At 41.0% G+C, this 27,119-nt stretch overlaps 2 protein-coding genes across 14 annotated transcripts in view; both read right to left on the reverse strand.

Annotated features, from left to right (window-relative positions):
- The window catches only part of RAPGEF2 (Rap guanine nucleotide exchange factor 2), a 192,080-nt gene extending 177,155 nt beyond the window's left edge, over positions 1-14,925 (reverse strand). For 5 of the 7 annotated variants that reach the window (XM_087736382.1, XM_087736378.1, XM_087736380.1 and 2 more), the window contains exon 1: positions 14,707-14,924. In XM_087736382.1, coding sequence (XP_087592508.1) covers positions 14,707-14,775 — 69 coding nt within the window. In that variant the 5' untranslated portion in view covers positions 14,776-14,924. Of the gene's footprint in view, positions 1-14,706 lie in introns of all 7 variants that reach the window. The other 2 variants (XM_087736388.1, XM_087736381.1) reach the window with 2 other exon arrangements.
- Positions 14,926-18,849: 3,924 nt separating this feature from the next.
- The window catches only part of FNIP2 (folliculin interacting protein 2), a 102,666-nt gene continuing 94,396 nt past the window's right edge, over positions 18,850-27,119 (reverse strand). For 4 of the 7 annotated variants that reach the window (XR_015699915.1, XR_015699918.1, XR_015699914.1 and 1 more), the window contains 2 exons: positions 22,332-22,400; positions 18,850-19,416 (listed from right to left, as the gene is read on the reverse strand). The gene's annotated coding sequence lies outside the window, so the exon portion shown is untranslated. The remainder of the gene's footprint in view (positions 19,417-22,331; positions 22,401-27,119) is intronic. The other 3 variants (XR_015699919.1, XR_015699920.1, XR_015699917.1) reach the window with 1 other exon arrangement.

A 27,119-nucleotide genomic window follows, 5' to 3' on the forward strand; every position in this document is an offset into this window, starting at 1 on the left:
TTACAGCCACTACTTTGTCATTTTCTTCTGGGGGGAAAAAAACAAACAAAAAAACCCCAACTAACATCCATCTCAAAATGTAAGTGTCTTTTCTGACATTTTAGAGAGCATTCAGACACTAAACTAAGAGACAGAGTAGTGGATGCAAAAAGGACCATCTTCAGCACTCAACACATGGCCTCTTTCCTTACTTTACAGCTACCGATTCTACTCATTAAATTGAATACAAAATTACTCGTTTTGACATGGAACCTGATTCAAAGCCAACTTTCAACAAACAGCAAAGCACCAAAAAGATGCTTACCACCCCTCTACATTTTACAGCTAGAAGACAAGACACAGAGGTTAGATGTTAAGGATTTTTTTTGTCTCAACTGTAGGTCCTTGTTATTTTACAGGGTTAGCAATTAGGAATACAAGAAAAACATGAAAGCAGCCTAATTATTATGGTGACTATTTGTAAGCAAAAGAAAAGTAAAGTAGTGAAAACACATAAGTTACTCTCCCTCTGCATAGTCTATGGAGGATTTTGGCCAAGAAAAAAAGAGCAGGTCCAGTTTACAAGCCTTCTGAGCACTGGGATTCACATCAAAGTGACACTTGCTTTTTTTTTATCCCATCTCTTAGTTAAATACAGAATTAAAAACTGATATCCCAATCATCAGGGCAACAAGAAGGTTAGAAGCAGGCTGAACACAGAGAAAGATTTTGATCGTGATTGTTTCTTAACAAATGTCACCCTATCTTTTGGAATAAATTTAAAGCAGTCTGGTCAGTACTTTGAATTTCAACAGCTAAGAAAACTTTAACACATACAGAGCTGGTTTCATAAGCCTCTTTCAACTGGCACTGCACACTGACGACAAGATTGTTAAACAGTGACAATTAAATTCACAATTTGTTTTTTTGAAACCTGTTCAAGACAACAGATTGCAGGTCTCTTAAAAGTAAATGCAAAGTACTAAACACAAATCAGGTCCATTATATAAAGTTATACAACAGCCAGATACAGGAATCTGAAGTCAAACAAAATGTTCGACTACTGTTGACAGTCCTAGTTCTAAATGCAGTTTAGTTTGCTGCATATGGAAGTATAAAACAATATAAAACAAAGCCAAATGACAAAATAGTCATTATAGACTATGTAACATACTGTCAAATCTGTATTCCAAGAAGGAGGAGTAACTGGTCATCAGCAGTTTCAATAAGTACATATGTTTAAATAAATTTTTAAAAAGGGAACATCACAGGAAGACTTGGGGGCAGAGCCTTTGTTTATTCAACCATGTCTTCAAATATAACTTAGTTTTAAATTCCTTATAGCAATAGCTATTCCTCAAAAGTACTTTAAGGTACGTGCTTGCTGTAAGTGGTCATAGTAAGTGGTCATACCACAAACATACAAGTTCAGTTGCTCTGCTGCATAAACAACAGTGCAGATTTTAATGACTAAACAGGGCTGCTCGTGAGAACTCAAAATCCTGAATTTAAGACCTTGCACTGAAACTCGATTACGACAAAACCAGTTATTTAGTGAAAAGCATTCATTTCACTCCCACGTCCTTGCCGCCCTCAGAATTGCCATACTCTCTCAGAGGACCAGTTTAAGTAATTGTCTTTTGTTTACAAGTTGGGAAGAACCTCTTCCATACATCGGAACTCACAAAAACTTCATGTGTTTCATGACCATGTGCTTTTTATTCTCATCACCTCCAAGGTGGGAGAGACCTTTCACATTTAAGGTCCTCCATGACCTGAAGTGGTTGGTGGAAGCACAGGGAATGGATGAGTATCTCCCCAGTGTATATACATACTCCTGTCTAAAACAATCATTAAGGTCTTCTGAAAATCCACCTGGGAAATAAGTCCTACCAAATAGGATACATCCTATGTTTCTCTGCCTCCACATCCCAACCCACACATAGAGTCTATTCAAAGCAGTAATAATTCAAAATAAAGTGATTACTGTCTTTTGCATTTTAATCAGTCATGTAACTGATGTGGACACCAAGAGATGATTTTTAAGTTTCATTTTTGGAGGTGAAGCAGTATATGCCACAGTCAGAGAACAAAATCTGCAGAGCTGAGGATCTGTGTTTCGTTGTGGAAAAATACTTTCTGTACAGTTCCATTTGGGAAGGAGAGGGGAGAGGACATGCCAGAAAACCACAACAAGTAGCATTTTTGGAGGAAGGCACTTCCTGACCTTAGCCTGCAGATAAATCCCAAACTCAAGACATCTATAAATAGAAGAAGCAGGAAAAGAAATCAAGTAAGACATCAGATGTCACTTGTATAGAACAGAACTTTCATTTTTCCTTAAGAGAAATTCTGATACAGTTTTCCTAAAGCAATGCACAGCATATAAGTAGCCATGTCTTACCAGCATAGATACTGGCCCTGCTATTTCTTCATTATCTCCTGGCTCATTTTACAACTGATTTAGAAATATTCTTCACTACTGTTCATAAATAACATTCAAGCCTTTCGACATGCTCAGGCAACTTACCAGACTCTTAAAACCATTTTAGCACATTAATTGAGTTTAACACATTATGGTATGGTTGCAATACTTAATCAGAGTATCTAATTTTTTTCTGCTGCTTTATGGGTTTCGCAAAGTTGGCAAGTTCTAGCTGCTTTACTTCCTACCGAAACTAAGATTACCCTGGAACAACCGGGGTAGGTATTAATTCATTATATGTAGTTTAAAAAAGTCATCTTGGGAACAGCATTCCAGCAGCTATCTAACAGCAGAGGTGACAGGCCAATATTCGACTGACAAATTGTGACAAGCACACTCTAAAAATAAACAGCAACATATGAAGCAGTAAACATCACAAAGCTATAGCCAAGATTTTTATTTTTTTTTAAATGGAAACCTCATGCAATAAACCAAGATGCCTTGTGAAGTTACCCACAACTAACAGAAGTAATACTTCACCTAAAAGCTATTTATAAAGGCCGGGGTAACCATTACAGCACCTGTTTCAAACAAACCTCCTTTGTTCAAAAGAAATGTAAGGTAACTCGTACGCTGGAACATGGGCCAATGTCAACAGCAAATCCAACTGGATTTATGTAGGTTGTGTCACTATAAACCGTGTTACTTTCGTCATGGCTAAATGTTCACTTACTATTGAGCTAAGATGGACTGTAAGAAAGTGCCATTATTTTCTCTTTACTTTTAAATTCACATAGACTATTCATTCACATAAGAACATTAGACCTTAAAGAGCAATGCTAGTTTATTGACCCAATAAAGTTAGAAATTTGACATATTCCAATTCCAATGAGGACATACTGAGGGTATTTCTACTTTTTGTTTTAAAAGTGGACAATAACTTGCATAATGCACACCGTATTGCAATTTATAAATAAACAGGAGTTTACTTCCCACTCAGAAATTAATACATGTGAATGAAAGCATTAGCCAAAACCACCCTGCTGTTTGTAAGTGCTCTCCCAATAAGAAAAATATCTGAAGTGATGAGTTTAAGGCACAAAATTAAAAAACACCACCAAGAAAGGTTTAGAAAGGGAGATGATGCAAGACATCAAATCAGTAAGACAGAGGTTAAACCACTGTACAGGGCTAGGCGCAAAGAAGAAAGTAAGAGAAGGGAGAAATTAAAAAAAGATTAATAATTCACCTGGGAATTCAGAAACATACCATCTTCTCACATGGATCAAAAACAAGCATCCTATCACAAATCTCAAATTTCTTTGCTCCAGGTCCTTAAAACTGCTTTACAAAGCTAACAAGGCCTTTATATACCACCATGTCATGTACACAATCGTATTTTCCAACAATATCCAGTAGTTCAGAAATTTTTCAGCTACTAAAGCCATATCCCTCTAAAAGTTACCTTAAATAAGAGAGTCTTACAAGCTTCTTAAAGAGGCTTTAGTAGTAGTGGAGACCAGCTATCCATCAATACTCAGTCTGGGAAAATAAGAGCTAGTAGCATTAAAATAGACAGCTACCTAAAATACGGCAGAGATGGAACATACTCCTCTCCTCCACCACAGCAAACATCTACAACAACTATCATCCTTCCCTTGGCCTTGTTACCTCAAATCATTCTTAACAGCTGAGCTGGAATTATGTTGCCATCTGATAGCTGTTCAGTGGCCTACGACCAAGGAGTTGGCATTTTCGAACTAAATAATCATGAATTAAAACAAGGCATCGGCACTAATTAGCAGCTTTCAGCAGTAACAGAGAAGCCGTGACAAGGATGGAAACTCAATTACCCTCATTCCAGCAAGCGCCTGTTCCTGGTCAGCATGTAGCTGGCAGAGCCACTTGTGTTTCCATACCTAGGGTGCGTGTGAAACACTTCAATCTTCAGATCAGACCACACAGAGGTCTGATTTTTTTTTGTGCTTTTTGTAACAAAAACATTATAGACCCCCCAACAAATTTGATGTACCATCTAGTAATGTGTACAATAGATCGATGGAGAACATGAAATGCAACTCAGACAGAGACTCTCGCAACCACCTTTCCATAATTCAGAGTGAAAACTGCCTCACTGGGAGTGTTTACCATCTGCTCACTATCTCCTTCGCAGGGAATACATTCAAACTACTTAGCTACTGCACTAACAAAGAAGAGTTCAGAGAGACCACCTGACCAGCACTCATCATTAACCAGTGCAAAACCTTATGTCTTGTTTCATACTCAGATAGAGCATCCTCCACTAACTATACCCCCATTTATTGTTTTTCTTAAGATATACTTGCTCCATGTTCCTTTGAGACTACAGCCAGAAAGGAACCTGTACAATCAAACTGTATTTCTCCATGTTCTCAACATGTATTTCGTCCACAAGCTAAATTAATATTTTACAAAGGAGCAGTACTAATGTAATTTCAATCGATGGGCCACTTAGTGCTTTCACTTGAGAAGCTGCCAGTCGCTAACCACCCTCACCGGGAAATCACAACAAGCGTCAAGATCAACTACATTAGTTCAGCTTTCAGCATCTTCTTATGACTTTAGTAATAGGGATAAGGAGCCCAACCACACAAAATGTCTTTGCCACACATTCTGCTTCAGCAGCACCTGGCACCTACATTTTTCTTCCCGTTTTTTAATCTTTTCAGAGCCCCTGGTTCCTCCAGGGTCGAGGAACGATTCACAGGCAGAGCTCCCCAGCAGGACCATCAGTGCAGGCACAGTCAGCTACCTTCCTCATTTTTTAATAGCAATGTTTTCTAATCAGCTACCACAGAATCCAGCGATACTTTAACAATATCATCTTGTCTGCCGTGGGGCCTGCTCTTCCTCAATGATACAACTTAATACACTTTAACTACATCTTAATTTTGCAGTTGCTAACTTACGAAGTTCAAAGCTATTTCAACACTAAGTACCATCTCACATAAACATAGTAGAACACCATGGCTTCAAAATATCGACGTAGCTATTTAAACAAAAGTGCCTCTATTTTATTACTGTAGCCATGCCACCTTCAAAAACTGAACAAGCTACAGCACACGGGTAAAAGTAAGTGATGGGGCACTGTGTCTGCTTCAGCAGCACCTGCCTGCCCCACCGCCCAGATGAGGGAGGTCACTTCTGACACCCACAGCAACACTGGCAACGGACACAAAGAAGTCTAATATTGCACAGCCAAGTCTCTCTCTCTCTCAGTTCAAAATGTATCTACATATTTAATACTCCATATGTTGTGTATTCTGACATGTCTTTTGACAAATAGTGGAAATCCACACAACCATTCAAATGAGCGCTGGCTACTCGCACAATTGCAACGTACTAGTGATTTCGGCAAGATTACATGTTTTGAGAAAATGTTCTGTGAGGGTGAGGGAACGGCTTCCTGCCAAGATTAAGCACTTATCTCAAAGTGAAAACAAAACCATTATAGGGTACATATTTTGGGTATGTCCCAATAGATTTCAGATACCGAATTGAAAAGTGTGCATGTCTCTTAACTTGCATACCAATAAAATTAAGTTTCACTTCACATCTTTGTTTCCCCTCAGAAAGAGAACCCACCAGCACCCATTTTTCAGCTACCATACAACAAAGCAATGTAAATACAGACAAGATTCAGTATTAGCAATACAAAAATATATCAGGCCTTAGCATCTCTCATCCACCCAATTCAGCGCATGCAAAGGTAGTGTTACTACTCAGGTTTATTACCGTTGCTATATTCTAATGGGGAAAAACCTTAGAGCTAGAGACTTATTACAAAAGTTTCCTTTGATGTTAATCCTCAGGACAAACAAAAATGGAAGACTTCCCTCTCAAGAAGCATCTTGCACATATGCCACATAAGTAAAAAAGATTCTCATTTTAGGAAATGCATCAAGAATAAATAATCTCACAATATTCCATCCAGTTTAATTTCTTTTATACTTCAAGATAGTATTTGAAAATGGAGCACCATATACTCTCTAGGGGAGGTTAAGCTGTTTCAGAGGTTCCTACACACAACCATAAGTATTTATTCTCAATCTTGTAGCACAAGTCTTCACACCTTCAGCTGCACCAACACTGACATTTGGAGCCATAATCTAAACCAGATTGAGTCACTTAGATTTTAGAAAGAAAAAACTCTCACACACCACCTCTCAAAAATAAGTCACTTTTCTTTTGTTCAGCTAACAAGATTGTATCACTTATCCTGTTTATATTGTAGCCTCGCAAACAGATGGATCAGCAAAAATGAGGCAGCAGAAAACATCAGCATGGGAAACAAAGCTCTTAAATGCGCTTTGCTGCTAGAAAAATATTATGTACCATGAAAGATTTAGCCTTTGGTTTCAAGCAAGTCAAATCTCAAGCAGAAGCTTCTGCCAACTGTACTGGTGGTACAGCCTTGTTTTCCCATCAACTGCTTACAAACCACATTTGCATAACATCCTATCTCGGCCCTCTAAGTTTTGGTTTATTTTTTGCTTAACAGGACAATAAGTCTGAATGACTAATTTCAAATGGAAAAGACTGTATCAATATTTTTCCCCCAACTACAGAAAAAGTAAAATAAAGATGGGAGACAAGAGTACCCTGAAAAACACGGAACTGCAAATACAAACTGGGAAAAAAAAAAAAACAAAAAAAACAAAAAACAGCCTCAAAAATTTTAAAGAGTCATCCTACAGGGAACAGGATCCATCCTCCCCTTTAGAAACCAGAAATAACTATGAAATACATGTTTTTCTTTATTAAGCCAAGTTTATTTTAGCTTGAAGACATACAAAAAGCAAGCAAACAAAACCAGACAATCTGGTAAAGACAGTCAACAACAGGCATGCTCAACCAATGTGTCTTCCATGAAACTTAATACACTTTCCCAGGTAATTTACACCAATACCAGATGCATTTTCATTGTGTTGCTTGTGTTTATCAGAATACATACAAATAAGAGAAAAATGGGGAAATCTTGCTATCCATAGAAATATTACTACAAGAAAATTCCTTCAATTTTTATCAGTGCTGAAAAGTAAACTCATGTTTTGGTTTTTTTCTAAGAACATTTAAATATTTTAACCTTATCTTATTCCTTCAGTGTTTTGATCAGGTAATGATATACATGCCGCTTGTGATTGTTGGCTAGAATTCTTCAGAACTGCTGAAAATCAACTATTAAATCACTTTTATTCAGGTCAGACAAGACAGACATACACAAAGAAATACATCTACAGCTATACGGGCATAACACAGAGATACCCAGAGAGAACAAATAGCTATTTTTTAACTCCAGAACAAAGCTGTAAGAAAAGCACTGCAGTAGGGCTCCTCTCTCTCCCTTTTCAAGAAAAGCGGTCAACTTCACGAACTTCAGAAAAAGGGAAGCGGAGCACCACTTCCATTTTCAGACTTATTCAAATACATCCCTTCACATAAAATATATCCAGCAAATTAAATCTGCAACACTGGCTGCAGCAAACAAGGCGCACAGGCTCAGCTGCCCTTCACAAAGCATCTTTGTAGAGCTATCTTTCTGCCAGCGCTCCTTTTGAATTCCCAAACAATACCTCGCAAAAATTAGATCTCCTACTGTGGGAAAGTTCCCAAAACACAAGCCAAAATATATTTTCTCATGAGGATACAAAAAACCCTCAATGAGGAAGTCAAAGTTCTTACAATGACTGTTCAGTACACATATGGTTATTCCTGAAACATGCTAACAGATTAAGTAGCAGCATTTTGATTCAGGGAAAAAAAGCTATCGAAATCAGATCAGTAATTCATCAGAATGAATTAGGAGCTACCACTCAATAATTCACATAAGCATACAGACTTTTAAAGACTTTCAAGCATACAGATATTTTAAAATAATGGAATTCAAGAAACAATAACTGTTTTCAGAAAACCTTAGCTAACTTCTATTGTAATAAGCATAAAATAAATGAAGCATCTTCAGAGATCACATTTAAATCTTTTTTTCCAGGTACAAAGTGTTTTCCATGAATAACCTCATAACCCACAGAGGTTACTCTTCCATACTAAGCAAAAACATGATTTTTGGGAAAATGCTTTGTGTGCCATTTACTTTTGCTGATCTACACTTTTACACCCAAGACAAGAACGAACTCTCAGACCTTTTTGTCTCAGAAGTTCAACAGATGATTTTGCTTATCACTAGCTTTAGCGGAAGGGCAAGCCTAGCCACGGCAATCAGTATTGCCTTGCAATAACCCTCCTCTACTGCAGCCTCCCCAGCAGCACCACTGGCTAGCCCCAGCTCACCAGAGGGGTGAGTAAGGACAGGTAGGATGGTGCAGTCCCTTTGGCACCACCGAGGGTACAGACACACGCTCTTACGTCTCAACAGCACGTTACAAGGCAAGTAGACAAAAAAAGCTTCGACTGAGTAGAAGATCCCTGGGCTCCAAGCCCAGCACTGCTCACTTCAGTAACTTTCCTAGGCAAGATTGCCACGGAAAGGCAAGGCAGCATCGTTATGCTCCCAGCTTTTAAGTGCAGGAGAGTATGTCCACAAGGCTGTCAAAAACACGCTCACAGCTCACAGGAACATACCCAGCCTGAACCCAGTGCAAACACTGAAGATTCAGCAGCCGCAGCAGGGCAGAAATCAAAAACAAACTCTACCAAAGAGATAATTAATCAAGTAGGAAATTACACAGAGCTTATCGGCGCTACAGTTAAACCCTCGCTTTCCAAGTTACCTAGTTTCAAACTGGCTCAGATATGTACAGCTAACTGAGCTGCAATCTTCTGATGTAATGGGAAAGCAGACAAGTGTTAAGGACAAGGCTTCAAATTGGCTATTTCTGCTCTATAGGTGAAGGCTTTCTGCTCACACCGAGGTCCTTGTAAGTGTTGGTGAAACTGATTTTACTACAGGATACAGAAATTTACAAATGCAGAAAGTACCAGCCCTACGACAGGGGAGAACTACTGTAAAAGAAATGAAAAATTCAACGTTCTCACTGTTCTCAAAGCTCTTAGCAACAAAGATATGAATGGCTATGGGAAAATGCACCCTCCATCAGAAAGACTGGGAAATAAACATATTTTCTTTCAAAATAAACAGGATACCAAGCAGCCTGTTGCAGTACATACCCTTAGCTTTGGGAAGGACATGAAAATTGATGGTGGAAGTTCAGAATCAGACATTCCAGGGCTGCTTTGACAGACTGAGATTAGAGAGGTCACAAGAAAACTTGAGCTACGCAAGGGTTTTCAGTTTTAGTTATCAGCCACAAAAAGACGTACTCATACAATTAAGTTTGTTAGGCATGAAATTATGCTGCATAGTAATACTAGCTCGAAAGAAAAAATTAAAAGCAAAAAAAAGTATACTTCAAAAATACATTCTCTAATATTATATCCGTACTAAACAAATACATTACTTGCTTTGTCAGGTAAAGGTGTCACTTTTTCCAAAGAGTTACTTCATTTTTTTATCCTCCCAGTTAAGTGCTGATACACAGCAAGAAAAACTTCTATGGCCAAAGGCCTATATATACACGTCCATTGTAACTTCTTCTGTTTTATCTGTATCCATCTCCCCCACTTACAGCCCAAGAGACACCAAAAGATACTACTTAACTTACAGTTCATCAGACACCTTCTGTGGATGTTACCTGTCTTGAACAAGTTTCCAAAACCTTGCAGCTTCTGGAGGGCTTTTTTTGCTCAGGCCAACTACCCTTACAGCTGACTTTATGATGGCAACTTTACTTCGAGCCAACTGCCAAGCAAGAGGAAAGTACACGGACCAAGAACTTGCAACAGCCTTTCTTCATTAAGCTGTGTTACTAACCACACTCACAACGTTAACACAAAACGTAACAGGCTCATGCCCACGCTTCAGAATTAGCTACTGTAGACAGCAGAAAGCCTGAACACCACCATGAGAAGTGCAGTTAGGAATCTCATTTTGTTAGCCAAACAGGCTTCCCCCCCAAAAAACAGACCGCAAAACCTTGCAAACTAAAGCTATTCCTGAATAACCACATTACAAAGCCCTGAGATGTGTGACGGCAAGACCATTATAGCAATGTAATACAGCCAAATAGCAGGCATCAGCTGTCACAGTCCTACACTTTTCAGGGCCACCAAGAACCAGCAGGAGAATTTAGCAACAGAACCAGTTCTCAGCATTACACTGACGTTAGCAGCATGGTAACAGGGGTTATCCTCCTCTTTAAATACTAGCATCAAAATGATGGTAACACAGTAGCATGTTGACAGTAAAAAAAAACAAAAAAAAAACAAACCCAAAACTCAAGCTCCAAAACACTTGTTTTCCAAATGAGAGAAATCCCAAATAAGCTCTTTTGAAAACAATAATTTTAGTCTTCTGGTGTATTTGATATACATACACACAATAAGCCTGAATTTAAAGACTAAGTATAATCCTTTATGCTAGACTTACATGTAAAATGCTTATTTTCTATGATCCCATGAAACTAGACTGCCTCGTATTTATTTGCAAAGAGATTACTAAAGCAAGAAGGAAATGTTCATTTCTGGCTTATCTGAAGATTGCACACAATCATGCTATCAGTGGTCACAAGCATAAAAATAACACAACTGGGGAACAAGCTGAAAGTTTATTTGGAAAACGCATAGGTACATCCTATAATTAAACCATTGTTCCTCTCCAGTGCTCAAGAAGGGAGTATCTGCTCAGCAGTAGCATCCTGTTTAGATGTCTTCTGGCATTAAATGACGCACTAGTATAAACTAAGGCCAACTATACCGTTCTATCCTCTCCCCTTCAGATGTGGTCTGATGCTGTTACTTCTCTGCCATTCATTACTACTGTACTGAATTGCCTCAATGTACCACACCAGCAGTTTCCAGAAGAAAACCTTGGGCACCTAACATACATAAGGCATACATTAAAAAAAAAATTTCTTCCTGCAGACGTCACTACATGGCATGAAAACAGTGAACTAGTATGCGGAGTTTCTGAGGTAACTAGTTATTCACATACCGTGCCATGCAAATGAGTTGTTAGGATAAAGAAAGAGATTAGGGCTCGGTTTCTCTTGTTTGAAAACAAAAGCAGCCCCGTTTTTTCAAATTAAGCTACACCAGTATAAAACTGGATGCCTTCTAAGATGGCCTATGATGCCAATAAGAATTTGTTTTGAAAAGACTTAAAGCTATAGCAGTTCATATAAGACAATGTTTGGAAGAGAAGAAAATAGATCGCTATTACTCACAGCTTAAGGGCATTAAACCATTTGTAATTTATGAACATTTAGAAGTTAGATTCCCCAAAGTAGTTAAATTAACTTCCTAGTTCACGTCTTCAAAGAGAAAACGAAGAGTTTAATAAAGCAATTAAAGGAGGAGAGCTCTGTTACACAACAGGCATGTTAAAGTACAGGCCATGTACATATTCATTTTTATTTTTTTAGTTTCTTAATCAATGGAGTGTTGAGCTGTAATTCACAAAATTCAGACAAATTCTGTAAGTGAGGATACACCAAAGAGATATGAAGCTAAGAATTTTCCAAAGCAATTGCAGAATCCAGTTTACTGAAGAAAAAAAAAAAAAATCAGTCTAGTCCAAAATTACCAAGAGGCTTTTGCACTACAGAAGTTCATGCAAAGTTAAGTTTGCTTTCTCCGACAATGCGTGTCAGATCTAGCAGTTCTCAAAGCCGTACATACAAACACGAGCTGGCTATCCTACTGTCACTCCTCTCCTCTGAGCCTGCAGCGAAGTCATTTTGCCAAATCTACACCGTGACAATCCAGGGTGAATAGTAATGTCAAACGCGTATTTACCTCCTCCTGATTTTCGAGAAGCTGAGCCCCAATGAGTTTGTTAACGCAAGTAAGCAGTGAATATGCTACTAACATACTTCTCTTGTTATTTCCTGTACTGACATGAATATGATAAATATATTTTCTCTTTTCAACCCTCTCTCAACTTTAAAGCTACCCCGTGACTCCTCAAAAGCCAAAATTAAGTAACTACCTTTATGAGATAGCTTAGCAAGGAAAGGAAAGTACAAGCAAAGAGACAATAAAAAGTCACTTTAGGGGAGGAAGAAAAAACAAGGTTTTTGCTTCTTTCTATATAAACATTTTTTTTAATTTTAGTTAATGACTGAAAGATGATATGCATATTTCTTTCAAATTCCAATACTGTTGTAAAATGAAACTGAATTTCCAGAACAGAGAGCCAACATTAAAAAACTCCTCAACACACACAATTCAACACAAGCCGTTCACAAAAATGCCAGCTGAGTTTTCTGCTGCAAGCCCTGCTCTCCCCAGCAGCAACAGGAGGGCACGCCTGATCACCGGTTTCAAGTATTTCCAGTGCTAACAACACATTATGTTTCCCACAAATTTGGTCTTATTTGTGGATTATTTTGGCCAGCGTCAGCTTCGTGGACTTAAGGGTGGGTTTCTTTTCCTGTGGCAATTGCCACAGCAGGCTTCCAGTCTGCTGATTCGGGAAGTTTTACAGCATTAACGCAGCCCTAGTGTTCCTGATTTAGCTCTCTGCCCCATGCCCTTCACACCAGCTTTATCACTGCACTCAGGCTGATTTCTTCACTGTGTCGTTTCTTATTTTCTGCCTTTTTTTTTTTTTGTTATCCCTTCTAGAGAGCAGGGCTGACCGGTAAGGATAGGAGAAAGTTTAACACTTCACATGGCACAGATCATGTCACTGAGGAAGCGTCGTCCCCCAAGCCCAGCCTGGTGGCCCCACTACCTGACCAACTGGTTTCTGAGCATCTGCTGGTGTCACTCCTCCTGAACAACCCACCATCCTTCGATAACCATCTACAGAGGCCAGACACGGCCGGCAGGCTCCCTGGGCTGGAATTTACGCCTCTACCAAGGCGAGGGACCTCGCTATGAGTTTGCAGAGTGCCCTCCCCAGGAGACAGCACTTGGCCTCCTTCAGCTTTCACAACACACTGAAGGGCTGGGTCCAGCACTGAAGGCAAACAGACATTTGGAAAAGGTCAAACAAGGACAGAGAAACAACTTTAGCACCACGAAAACACATTCCAGAAGCATTTTTTTAAAAGAAAAAAGAAAAATAAAAAAGGAAGCTTTGAGAAAAGACACACTGAATACGATGCCTATGCAGTCAGTATATTTTTCCATGGGAGTTTTTATTTTCTCACACGTATTCCATGAGCATGAGGATAAAAATAACATTACCACAATGACGTATCTATAGTAGGAGGAATGACTTATGGGTGCCGACCGAAAGTCAAGGTTTCCTCTTTGCCCCCAATTTGAAAACGCCACCAGCCAATCAGCCGCCTGCCAAAATACTCAGTAATACCATCTCTTCCCCAAAACCAGAGCACAGGGACTGCTCAGAGAGCAGGGCAAGCCTTTAGAAAACAGGACAGATGGCATTACAAGTCCAAGCAAAGTAACTCCTTGTATCATTAGCTATTGAACCGCAGCTTGATGTGGGGATCAGTGTAAAGCTTATTAGTCTTTAGACAGTTGGCAGCAACAGCCACTGCAGCAACCATTCGGGAGCAGAAGGAACTCATTCAGTTTAGTTGTTTTTCAGGTCATGTTAAGTCAAAATGTTTCAATACATACTCCAGTCCCCAATTTAACCTTTCTTAGCCTCTCCGAGTGCAAGTAAGCGTACCAACAGCTTCAACTCACATACTCCTCTGACAAAGAGGGCTCCAGGAGCCCGGCGCAGGTATCTAAAAAATTCCTGCCTGGTGCCATTGTGTAAGGATTTCACCCTACTTTGGAGAGCAAGGACTTGCCAAGAATACCACTGACCTCAGCCCCAACATTATGAAACAGCGCTGCCAGCTCCAGCCAGCTATGTAAAAGTAGGGACTGAATTCAAATCAGAGCCACAGCGTACTGCGGGATAATAACAAAACAAAAACCCCAAAAATTATACTTGAAGTGCATTTTCCTTTTTACCGGAAGCACCCTTCATCATAAACTCAGCTGGCGTTTCTCCCTCTCCCTCCCCCCCAAATTAGGGAGTAGGAGGAAAGTTGCTCACGCATTTCTCCCCTTCCCCTGAGCTCGCCGCCCGGGAATGCAGCGCTGGGGGGCTGGAGGGTGGGGGTGAAACCCGCGCCTGAGCCGCTCCGCTCTCCCGGGCGCGGGGCCGTGGGGTTCCCGGGCTCCCCCCCCCCGGGCCGGGGCTGCGCGGGGCGGGCGCGCTGGCGGAGGCCCCCCGCCACGGCGGGAGGGTGTCGCGGGGTCCGGGGGAAGGGGCCGCCTACCTGGGGGCTCCTCTCCGCCGGGTTCTTCATCACCGCCTGGCGGAAGCTGTTATCCACGTAGGACGCCATCGCGTCCCTCCTGCCTCCCGCCGCCGCCTGCCCGGGGCTCCGCCGGCGCCGCCGCCCGGGGAGGGGATGGGGGAGGGCCGGCCGCGGCCTGGCGCTGCGGGCTGCGCGGCCGGAGCGCTGGGCGAGGAGATGGGAGGCGGCGCGGCGCGGAGGCACCGCGGGCTCAGCAGCGCCGCCGCCCGGAGCAGCAGGCGGCGGCGGCCGAGCCCCGCCGGTAGCGGCGGCGACAAGGGCTCGGCGCTCCCTCTCTGACCGGCTCTACGCCTCCCGCCGGCCCGCTCCGCCGCATCCCCCCGGACACCACCGTCGCCGCCTCTCTCCTTCTCTTCTTCCTCCTCTTCCTCCTCCCATCCGGGCTGATGGGGGGCTCCGCGCCCGCCTCGGCGACGGGGAAGTTGCTGGCTCGGGGAGGCGGAGCGGCGGGGGGGCGGGGCGGGGCGGCGGGGGGGGGGCGCGGGGGCGGGTCGCTGGGGGCCGCGGCCGGCGGGGGACCCCGCCGGCCGCGGCCCCCAGCGACCCGCCCCCCCCTCCGCCGCCTTGGGAAGCCATCCCTGTCGTTTTTAACCCCCCAAAAAAGCAGACTGACCGGCTGCCGCCATCCTCCCGAGGGACACGCATCATCATGATCCCAGCTTCGGTGACGGATATTGGTGATGAGCAAGCTGGACGTGAGGAAAAAAAAAAAAACAAAACCAGACTTGATCTGCTGGATCTAGTGACTCCCTGCTTTGGGGTGGCCACCTGTTGTCACTCTTCTCAAGAGTAATCCCTATCAGCCGGCTGTCCCCTCTGTCATTGCTACATGGGATGCAAACCGAGGAAGGGAAGGGTGTGAAATCTTTAATTTAACACTTTTCTGGGGGTTATCTAGCGGCTTCTTCTCACGTGAACTTAAGTTTTTAAAGAATAAAGGTCTTGCAACATGGCTGATTTTCTTTGATTTTCTTTGTTTACCACGACGCCGAGCAGGTCTCAACAGCAGCTTGACAAATACAAATCGTTGAACTGTTATTAATGTGCCATTAACAGCAGTGTAATACTATTAATGTATTTGCTTTTACAGGCGATGTATACCCTTTGCTGACATGGATCACACAATGTAAATGAAGTTGACATGAAGAAATCTGTTTGATTTCCAGTCACTAGCAGGGGTTTACAAATTTTAATCACAAGTGAGGTAGTGTAACTTTTGTTTCTATTTTTCATTTGAAAAAATCACAGGGATAACCATTTCTTTTTCTTATGCAACATACACTGCTCGTCTCAGGAGACAAAAATCTTACGCTTTTAGACATACATGGCTCTCAAACAGGCTGTGTCTTCAGACAGTAATCTACTAAACCTACTGAATTTCTACATATGGTTCATTAACAAAGATAACTCTTTGGGCTAATCCTGCTCATATGTGTCAGCAAAATATTTTTGCAGCTAATACCGACAATTCTGGGCAGACCATGGCAAAAGACTAGGGAGAGCTCCACGTCCCGACTACATCTTGCTTGTCAGTGCTTATTAGTAGTTCTTATGGGGGGTTATTTATTATTTTTTAACTAACAGATTGAAAATGTAATGTCCTTTGCCCTAAAAAATAGCAGTCTTAAATGTGCCTCGCATTCATCATCCAGAGAATATCATTTCTTCAAATTAATCAAGCCTGCAGCTATAAGAAAGTGCCAGATTTTCTGAAGCTCAGTTTACCAACCCAGAGTGCTAAGATTCCCTTTTTTTGTGGGGTATATGCATAAGGCGAGTGCCACAGGAATGCGAGGAATGCTCTCCTGGGCTCCGCTCCTCAATCACTTCAGGGCACCCATTCCCTCCTGCTACAGACTAGCTTGTCTGACATCTTCATATCTCTATATCAAAACAGCGCACTACCCACTCTATTTTAATATGCAATTATCTTTCATTTCAGACCTATTAGCTGTAACAGCATCAAGTGAAGTGTTTTGCTCTGATTAATTTTTGTTGTGTTATCTGGTGACACATTACCTGTGATTCACAGCGATATTTAACTTCAGCCGACGGGATTTGGGGGGCTCCAATTGTACTCTGATCAGTGTAACAAATCTGGCTAGATATAGACGTACGTCAAAGGCCTATCACGTGCCACATGAATTGTTAGAAATGGGAATGAATGAAAGCTAGAGAATTAGGTACAAATACACTCAATGATTTCTTAATAGTATTTAAGGATGTGCTGCTCTTACACCCTTTTCAGTGTCTGGAAGCAACATATTTGTATAACGCAGATGCTTCTGCTTGTTTATATTCTCCACAGCGGATACCAGCCTGTCCTTTGTGCTGTTTTTTCCTAGCTGAAATTAGAATAGTTCTTATATCTGAATAGAAAAAAAACCAGCAAATAAACATCAAGATACAGAGTAAGGACTGATTATTAGAGAACACATACGATTATGACTGGAACCCCCTATTTTCCATGCAAATATTCAAAAAAATACAATTTACAGTGTCAAACGTTTTTGCAGCTTTCACATTCTCTTAGTCTCACCGTCTTTCTTGCTTTCTAACTTCAACAGTAGATCAGTATATTTTAGCATACATACACATAACCAGAATCTACCACTCATTTTGCATTTGTCTTCTGGTTATTCCTCAGTCTATCCAGCCTGATTTACAATGGATTTGGGGTGGGGGGTGTTTGCACTGGTCACATTATTACATCACAAAGGTTTTCTACCCCATATTAGACTAGGAAACCAAGAGTTAACCGTGTACATTACATGCAGTACGACAGTATTGATATTTCAGCAATATGAAAAGGCTGCAACTCAAAATATGACAGCTCAGCATAATATCCTTTTGGATAGCTATAACTAAGCACTATGTTACAGTATTTTAGAAAAGTATTTTGCCTTAGAAATACAGAGTTTCTGCCTCCCTGAATATCTCTGTTTGTTTTAAGGCATAAATTGAAATGCTTGGGTCAAACAGTTACTAAACTGCCAAGGAAACAAATTCAGCATTTCTGTGAGCTCTTTTTTCATTTGCTAACCCTCATTTTTAAAAAGATACTCTCACTTTCAAAGGCTTGCACTTGACTTTTAGCCACACAGCATTTAATTCATGACACCAGTTATCGGTCACCCACAGTTGAACGCTTGGTTTGGTCAGAAGAGGCTGGTCTGCCCCGGTAGGGAAACAGAATATTGCCTCTTTGGGGGAGTTTACTAAATTATATACAGTCGGTATGGATATAAACCCATGGATGTCTTTTTATCCCCTTTCTTTGGATAAACACTCATTTTCATCTGTCTTCTGGAGAAGGCATGACAGCTGAAGCAGTCTCACGCGGCCAAGCTCCAGCCCTCAGAACTGCCCATCTCCTTCCCAGCTCGCTCCTGGCACCTTCTCAGCAACCATAAAAAGTTACTTTCATAACCATTCATGGAGGTGGACAGTAAAGGGGAACAGAGGTATCGGCCTGGCGAACCACTCCGTAGCTGACCTTGAGAACTGTAGCCATCCCCACTGGGCTGGGCAGAAGCCAATTTTATTGGATTTTAAGTTACAGGTGAATGATTTCAGGTACAAGGAAGGCCGCTACAAAGGGGAAACTATCTCCTTGGAACAAGACTAGCCTCTACGCTCTGTCTTTTTGGATGGCAACATTTTTCCAAGAATGTTGTTTCTCATCTTTTGGGATTTATACATGGATGGGATTATTACCATTTGCAACTCCAGTTTTTATCATCTTCTACAACATGATGAAGGGCATGTGGGTTTTTTTGTCTTTTTGCTAGTTTTTTTACACAACAGCCTCTAGTTATGTGGCTATTTGTCAACTAGCAATCACTAGTGTACAAGCACAGTATGTAACCACCACCTTGTGCCCCTGAACTGCAGGGTAGGATAGAAAGATGTCAGTGAGTTAACACAGTCCGTGCTAAAATAATTCTTGAATGCTTACCATCGGTTTACGGTCCTTTTGTACTTGTAAGGCAGTACAAAATTCAAAAGGTTATAAAAGAGAGCTTGGCCTGTGGCACAAAGCAAAATTTGTCTTTTGTTTTTTCTTAAAAGGAAAAATAGAAGAATTTGTGACTACTATAATGCATTTCAAACATTTATTCAGAATTTGCCACTATTTGCATAGCTACATTTGGGAATATTTATCATTCAACTTCTGCTGCAGCTGCAAATGTATGCAAACTGGCTTTAACCAGTTAGTTTAATCCTAGCAGTGGCAGCTCAGGGACCAGCATGAACTGACTGTCCAAGTATTTAGATGGTCGTTTCAGAGGAATTCACAGCCCACACAGTGTTCCCTTCAGCTGCACTGCTAAAGGTGCCCAGACAAAAGGAAGGGTGGCTGAAATCCCTGTTGCAGCAGCACCTAGGAGGCATAGTAACGGATGGTGGCCCCCTATGCTGCATACTGTATGAACACTGAACAAACTAGCAGGAACTCTTGAAGATCAAGTCTGTATTTCTGAAGTAAGCTCAGGTATGTCTACAAAAGCTTTATTCGTGCTTGTGACCATGATACAGGCATGCCCCTTATCTCTCAGGAGTGGAAGTGATGATGGGAGATGATTGTGAGTCTCCTGCCCTGGTAGCTCTGCTGGGAAACGGGTGCTCAGGACCTCACTTCAACATCATCTGCTTCAGCTGCTCCGTCTGTGAAGAGAAGCACAAAAGTATCGACTCAGCTTCTTAGGTAAAGTATTCTGCGACATAAGGAAAGCACTGCAGAGTGCTGTTACTAGTAACACTAACAGCATTTTGAGGTTTTTTAAACAGAAAATTAACCACAGACATAGAAACAGTCAAATAGCATCTTTTGTCATTATCATGATGTGTAGTGAAAGAGGTTGTTTCGGTGGAATGGCACAAAGCACATAGCAGCAAGTTGGTGCTTCGGTGCTGGTGCGCCCCGGGACAGGCTGCCAGCAAGGAGAGGTGCCCTGCGGTGGTTCTTGAATTGTATCCGCTACACAGTGGCAAAGGTATCAGACAGACTGAAAACAGGGTCCTTTTAGATAGATGACACTTTCTGAATGATACATAAGTTAAAAAATGCACTTTACTCCTTTCCAAATAGTCATCCACAATCTAATACAGGCAGGATATACATAGGAGCAGTTTCAACTGCCAAAAGTATATTATAACACAGTTTTGTGGACTATATATTCAGTGTCACATATATTTCAAATATTATATTTCAGTAAATAGCACCCCAAATAAGGAAAAAATATTTCATTCTTATTCACTGCCTTTGAAGTTTTCATTACTGGACAAATTAAAGCCCAAACTTACATTTCGGTGTTTTGTTTTTAAACCAATATCTCTCCTAAAAGAAAATACAAACTTACTCTTTCTAAAATCACTGTAATTGAGTTGTTTAAAATAATCTTTTGAAGTTTCTACAACCCAAACATTATGTGATTGTACTGAAGTATGAAAAGAGGAAATTGTCTGGAAGTCAATCTAGACAGGATTACTATTTATTCAAAGCTGTCCAAGTCTTTAAAAGAATTTAACTCATATGCATTAACGGCAGATAGTCAGACGATCATTAATATCCAACGATACTGCTTTTCATAAAACACTAGAAGATCATAAAGTTATCTAATAGATCATGCAGAATGATAAATAAAACATGTAAAGCTCTGCAAGGAAAATGAAACACATAGGAGGTAGGAATTTTATTCCTCCACAAAGATGTGAAATATTTATAAGAGTAAAATTTGTTGTTAACTCTATTATGAAGATCTTTCACTCCAAATGTGCTATTTTCAGTATTAGGATTCTATACTGATTGCCTAATTTTCACTGTCTACCATCATAGAATCATAGAATCATAGAATCATAGAATCGTTTAGGTTGGAAAAGACCTTTAAGATCATCAAGTCCAACCGTTAACCTAGCACTGCCAAGTCCACCATTAAACCAGGTCCTCAAGCACCACATGTACCCATCTTTCAAATTTCAAATTTTTTTTTCCTAAATACCAACCTAAACCTCCCCTGGTGCAGCTTGAGGCCATTTCCTCTTGTCCTATCACTTGTTACTTGGGAGAAGAGGCCAACCCCCACCTCGCTACAACCTCCTTTCAGGTAACTGTAGAGAGCAATAAGGTCTCCCCTCAGCCCCCTTTTCCCCAGGCTTAACAACCCCAGTTCCCTCAGCCACTCCTCATAAGACTTGAGCTCTAGACCCTTCACCAGCTTCCTTGACCTTCTTTAGACAAGCTCCAGCACCTCGACGTCCTTCTTGTAGTGAGGGGCCCAAAACTGAACACAGTATTTGAGGTGCAACCTCACCAATGCCGAGTACAGGGGGATGATCCCTTCCCTAGTCCTGCTGGCCACATTATTTCTGATACAAGCCAGGATGCTATTGGTCTTCTTGGCCACCTGGGCACACTGCTGGCTCATATTCAGCCAGCTGTCAACCAATACCCCCAGGGGGTCGACCAACATCCCCAGGTCCTTTTCTGCCACGTAGCTTTCCAGCCACTCTTCTCCAAGCCTGTAGCGTTGCATGGTGTTGTTGTGACCCAAGTGCAGGACTCGGCACTGAGCCTTGTTGAACCTCATACAGGTGGCCTCAGCTCATCCATCCAGCCTGTTCAGATCCCTCTGTAGGGCCTTCCCACCCTCCAGCAGATCAACACTTCCACCCAACTTGGTGTCATCTGCAAAGTTACTGAGGGTGCACTTGATCTCCTCATCCAGATCATTGATAAAGCTATTAAACAGAACCAGCCCCAATACTGAGCCCTGGGGAACACCACTTGTGACCAGCCGCCAACTGGATTTCACTCCATTCACCACAGCTCTTTGGGCCCAGCTGAAACCTGTTTTTTAAAAAAGTCAGCTTTATTATACATGATTGAAGAGTTTGGCTTCAGTCTGCCCCAGCTCTTTCAAAAAAATATGACTATATTTATAACTTTTGGCATTACCGTGGGGCATTATTCTACAAATTAAGTTTACGGCTGGTAGCATTTTTCCGTAATGAATTATTGATTAATTATTCCAGATATTGCCTGTCCTCACTCAGCCACCAAGCACTGCCTACTGCACTGCTAAGTCAGCCTGTCCTAGAACTATTCCTTGGACTCAGTCCCTGAATGCTGCATTCCCATCAGCTTTCACCTCTTTACTCCCGTCACCATCTTCCACAGAAATCATCTATGCTCTTCCCTGCTCGCTTTAACATGCTATATTGCATCACAAATATGTTCCAACATGATACTACCAGTGCTTATTAGAAGAGCATTTGCATTTACATTGCTTCCTAACAACCTTTATAAATTATTCCGTTGCTTTGAAATTAATAGTCATTGTGTATAATGTTTATGTGGTTCAGCCTTCTTCATCCTTCAGTCACCGTTTAGATCTGTTCAAAGCATATGGGGATGTGTGGGCGTGAACTTAAGTGAATGTTTCTGTGCTGTGCACACATATCCTGGCAAAGCACATTCACACCTATATCATAATGTGACAAGTACTAGGTACCAATTTAAATGGATAGAATCAACTTTAAGTTCAGTAAATGCTAGAAAAGTTAATATTTTTGTTGCTTACAAATCAATGACGTCACACTCCATCAATTTATGCTCCATTTATTTTTTCCAGGAAGAAACCATCTAGTACCTGGAATAAAACAGCATTAAAATCTAATTTTACCTTATCCCAAGAAAGCATATTCCAGATAGATCAATACTGAGATAAGCTACCAAGGTGATCTAAGCTTACCGTGGAATTGTCCTGATCGTTTCTGACTATTTAATGACAATATGCCTAACCCTGCGTGTGCAGAGCTCCTTGCTGCATCCGTAGTCCAAGAATACCCTTATTAGACAGATCATAGAAAAAAATAAATAGTTTGTGTTCAAAACATTGTTATGACCAAGTTTGTTTCCCACAGACTCTATGATCACCAGTAATGTCAGCAGTAAAAATTAAGACTTTCTATTGCTTTGTTTGTAGGGAACTTATTACAAAGTGATCCCTATTTCCACTGGGACCTCCAGCTGCTTCTGTGCAAGTACATAATGATAAATCCAAGCATTGAATTAAGTTGGAGCAAGAAATCCTTGACTAATACAAAAATAGTGACATGAAGGAACTGACAAAGATAAGCAGCACTGCACAGGTAGGCAGTCACTAACTATGGGGTAGAAGTTTACACAATGTATTCCTTGTGTTACCTGGATCTATATTTAAGACAGATAGCAATAAGTTATCACTTTCCCTCAGTTTTTTGTGTTAATTTTGCTGTTTGTTTCACTTATGAGGCAGATACTTATAACAATCTTTAAACATTCAGCAGCTAGCTGTGATAAACACTATCTTCCTACTCCTGTAACAACTGACTTGTGCCGGGAACATCCACCATTGCCTTGTTGTACAATGCTGGAAAAACATGGGAACCTACTGCCTGGTTCGCTTTTTATTTCCAGAACAAATTAAAAAAAAAAAAAGAAGATTTTAAAAAATTGCCTCTCTCATTGTTGCTGTGCTTAGCAGAACAACTAGCAAGGGGAAGTTGCCAATGAAGATCTGTAGCCAACCAAGTATATCTTGTAAATGTGTTTTCTAAGTCAGGAAGAGAAACTGAAATGTGCAAAACAATTGTACAGAAAGAGGTAGTTGAGATCAGCATTTTGTGGGAAATCAAGTAACTCTTTGGAAAATGTACATTTTTGAAAAACACATGAACTCTTACAGACTTTGTCACAGGGAAGCTCTTTGCTAGGAATTTCCCCTTTTTTGTGTTATTAACAATTTAAAAGACTGCTGATGCATGCTGGCATCTGACTGGCATGACAAAAGCCCTGTACACGGCCACAGTAAAGCACACTCCTGTTACCCACATTTAATTTCTGTTTCTCCTCCTGTCCTTCAGCTTGAGCTAGCTGGAATGCAGACAGCTCAATGTATTTAGTCCTTGGGATAAGGAAGTCTCAAAATACTTCAGAAGTATCCTCCTGCAAATAAGCTGGAGGGTGGGGATTGGCATCCACATGCTCTTGTTCGTGTGCAATTAGCATCCACGTGAGGAAGCAGATCCTTCAGCAGAAGAAGAGCTGGCTAGGGTGGATCATTTCTCCTGCTTTGGTGTATCTTTGTATTACAGTCCAGGTCCTCATCTGATTAAAGGCCATGCATTTCAATGAGATCAACAAAATCCTGCTAGTTTGAAACAGCTCAGGACCTGCTCCTGGGCTCTGATCCCCATTGGGGTTGCAGGGAGTCGTAGCAGTGTTGCAACAGAGGCTGGATATGCCCCTTTTGGTCTCTAGCTAAAAAAATGATGCACTGTTTTAAACCCCCAGAAAGAGTAGACATCTCTAATGTACACTCAGCCGTGCCCCTGGGAAGGGGTGCCTGACGAACAAGAAAACAGTCTTGCCCCTGTTTGCCCAATGGTGACATCTGTGTCTTGTTAGCAACACAAAAACTGTTAAAATGGTTCTTCTCTCAGGTGGAAGTGAGCTGTATAACTTCATTCCATTGATGTGAATAACTAACAATTTTGCCTCAAGCCTTTGCATTACTATTGCGTTCAGGTATGAAGTTAGATTCCTCTTGCCGTGGAGGAGAGGAGCTGAAGTACAAGAGAAATTTTCATCTTTAATTAATTTGTCTTGGTCCTTCGTGTTCCAAAAATAACACCAATGCTTCAGCAGTTAAGTATTTACATGGATATTTTGTTATATTCAAATAGACTTTCTGACGTTTTCTTTGAAGTACCTGTAATTCTTAACCCACGCTCATCACTAACACACTTTTAGGATGGGTCCCGCTCACCTTACATGTAAATCTCTGAGCCAGATAGTGGGTTGATACTCCTGGGCAATGTAAATACAACTGATTAAAAACACACATCGGCACATCTTCAAAGTGCAAAGATGGGCCTTTAAAGCAAAAATATCACAGGTTTTTGTGAAACCAGCAATAATGGTAGAGATATTCATTTGGTTTGAACTTGGAGACCAACACTGAAGCTAGGGGAAGTATTTTCCTACTGTGATTAGGTCTTAAAAGATCTGTGCATGTGGGGGTCAAGTTGCACTTCACTTTGTGGGAGCTTCAAACCTGACACTTCCAAGGGTAGTCTTCTGGGAAATAAGAAAGGGATTTGTAAAAAATTTTTGTTTGTAAAAAAATTTGTTTGGCATTTGAAAAAAACTGGTCCATAGGTAGCCTGAACCCATTCTGCAGTACTTGCAAATCTTTGTTTTGTAAATTTTAAAGAGGAATAAAAGTACTGAACATATCCAAAGCATTACATAGCTTTGAGATATTAACTTAAACACCTCATGGTTTTGCAATGAGCATATGTATGTTTTGTCATCAAAACCATGCAGGTCCATCATAGCCCTGGTAGAGCACCTCTTTGCCCCAAATGTTTAAGGTTAAATTGTACGGTACCTTCAACCTCTAAGCAGGCATTTGCAACTCTTTTGACGGCAACTGAAAATGCTTAATTGGCCCAGATGTAGTCACTCACACGATTATAAAGTGAAATAGGGTAGCTGACGTTAAAGGCTGTGGACGTGGAATCCATAAAAATGTGATAACTTATTCCAGCTGTAATTTCCCATAGAATAATTTTCATTAATTTATCCGCCCATCATTTCTCTGAATTCATCTGAAACACCGTATAGTGGTCAGAAACCAGGAAAGAACTCACATTTCCCTTTTCTCCAGAGTAATTTCTGGGGCCAAATACCTTTCCCAGAGCAGCAAGAGGGAGATAAGATCTGAACATTGGATTATTCTGGAAAACAAGTAAGGTTGCCTTTTGGGGGTTAAAAAAACATAACTAGTTTAGTCCTTTCCACTCCTTCACCCTACTGTATGCGGTGTGAGAATACAGTCCTGTCAGCTGTACCAGAGAGTTCAGTAACTGAGTCTCAACATCTTTCCTGAGATGCTGCAGAGTGCTTTTTCCACTGGACATAACTATGAAATTATTTAATCTGTGAAAAAAAAAAAAATCTTAAAGAAAACAAAGCTTAGTCAAAATAGGGAAGACGGAGCAGAATTAAAATAAATACTAGATTTAAGCTATCTAGCTTTACCCTTCTCATGACTTGAGCTAGACAGGCTGTTCTCAACCTGTTTGCCCAGAAAGCATAAAGAAGGTATATGTCTATAAAGCAAATCCTTGTGCTTATAGTCCCGTACCAGCCAGCCCCTGCTGGTTCATTCCGGTCAAGTGCCTCACCATCTCACAGCCTTGTTAACTACTCCTTACGGGGCTAAGGTGACTACTGTTCTCCAAACCAATTCCCTCCAGCTACCTATGCAGGCCCTGAGGCTCACTGAGGATACAAAGACCCTTAATGCTAATTATTAGACACCCTTTAAGGGCTTACAGACCTAGTTCAGAAACCACATCTCACAGAGTGATCTTGGCCCTAGCCAGATTATGTATGCTGGTCGACACTTGAAACTTTTATTGGCTTGTCTGTGCAAGGTAAAGCGTGCCAACGTAGTCATGCCAGTAAAAGCTCAGTGAGAATACATAATTATAAAGATGCCTTTCACAGCTACAGCTTATTTCAGCCCCCTCACTAAGATGAGATACAATATTACAAGAACTTTCAGAAGAAGGGAGTTCGTACTGGGACTATTGCTGTTACTGTAGCTGTTTTAATTATAATCATGCAGTTAAAGCAGAAGAAAAAAATTCCTACACTGCCCTTTCAACTGAGAAGACAGGCATTTTTCATCACTTCTCCTAAAATCATTTCCCTCTGTTTTGAAGTATGGTTTGAGGCAAGTGCTCCAAATCTTCTATCAAATGTGGGTCTCTGATGATCCCCTTAGGCTCCCGTTCTGCTGTATTAATTGAAGCTTAGTGCAGTAGGAAATTTGTCCTCATAAATTTTAGAAATGCTGCATATTTATCTGGTAATACTACAACCTGAGATACAATTTAATTTTTGATGTCACTAATCACTTTTTTCGTATGGAAAAACATGCTGCCATGGTGAAATCTTATGACTTTTTTAGACAGGAAAACATCACAGAACAACATTAGGAAAGTGTAAAGATTTCTGTCCTTTATAATGCTTGCTGTGTGATACATCTTTGAGCAAGTCACTAACATGTGTCCCTCCTTGCTATAAAGCGTATAACAAAACATGTGCACCTACCTCACAGGGGTGTTCTGAGGGCTGCCGCTTGTAAAGCCCTTTTGAGGATGAAAAGCATTATATGAGTATTGAGCACTAATCTCAGGCATGTGGACAAGCCGTGCATATTCGAAGTAAAAACCTTTCTAATAACATCCATCTGCATCTTGAATACAAGAAAGAAATTGTAAGACAGCCTGTCAATGATCAAGGCTTTTTCATG

The sequence above is a fragment of the Nipponia nippon genome, unplaced genomic scaffold, assembly GCF_047370975.1.
Source record: "Nipponia nippon isolate SJK-2023a ecotype South Korea unplaced genomic scaffold, ASM4737097v1 scaffold_6, whole genome shotgun sequence".
In the NCBI taxonomy this organism is placed as follows: domain Eukaryota; kingdom Metazoa; phylum Chordata; class Aves; order Pelecaniformes; family Threskiornithidae; genus Nipponia; species Nipponia nippon.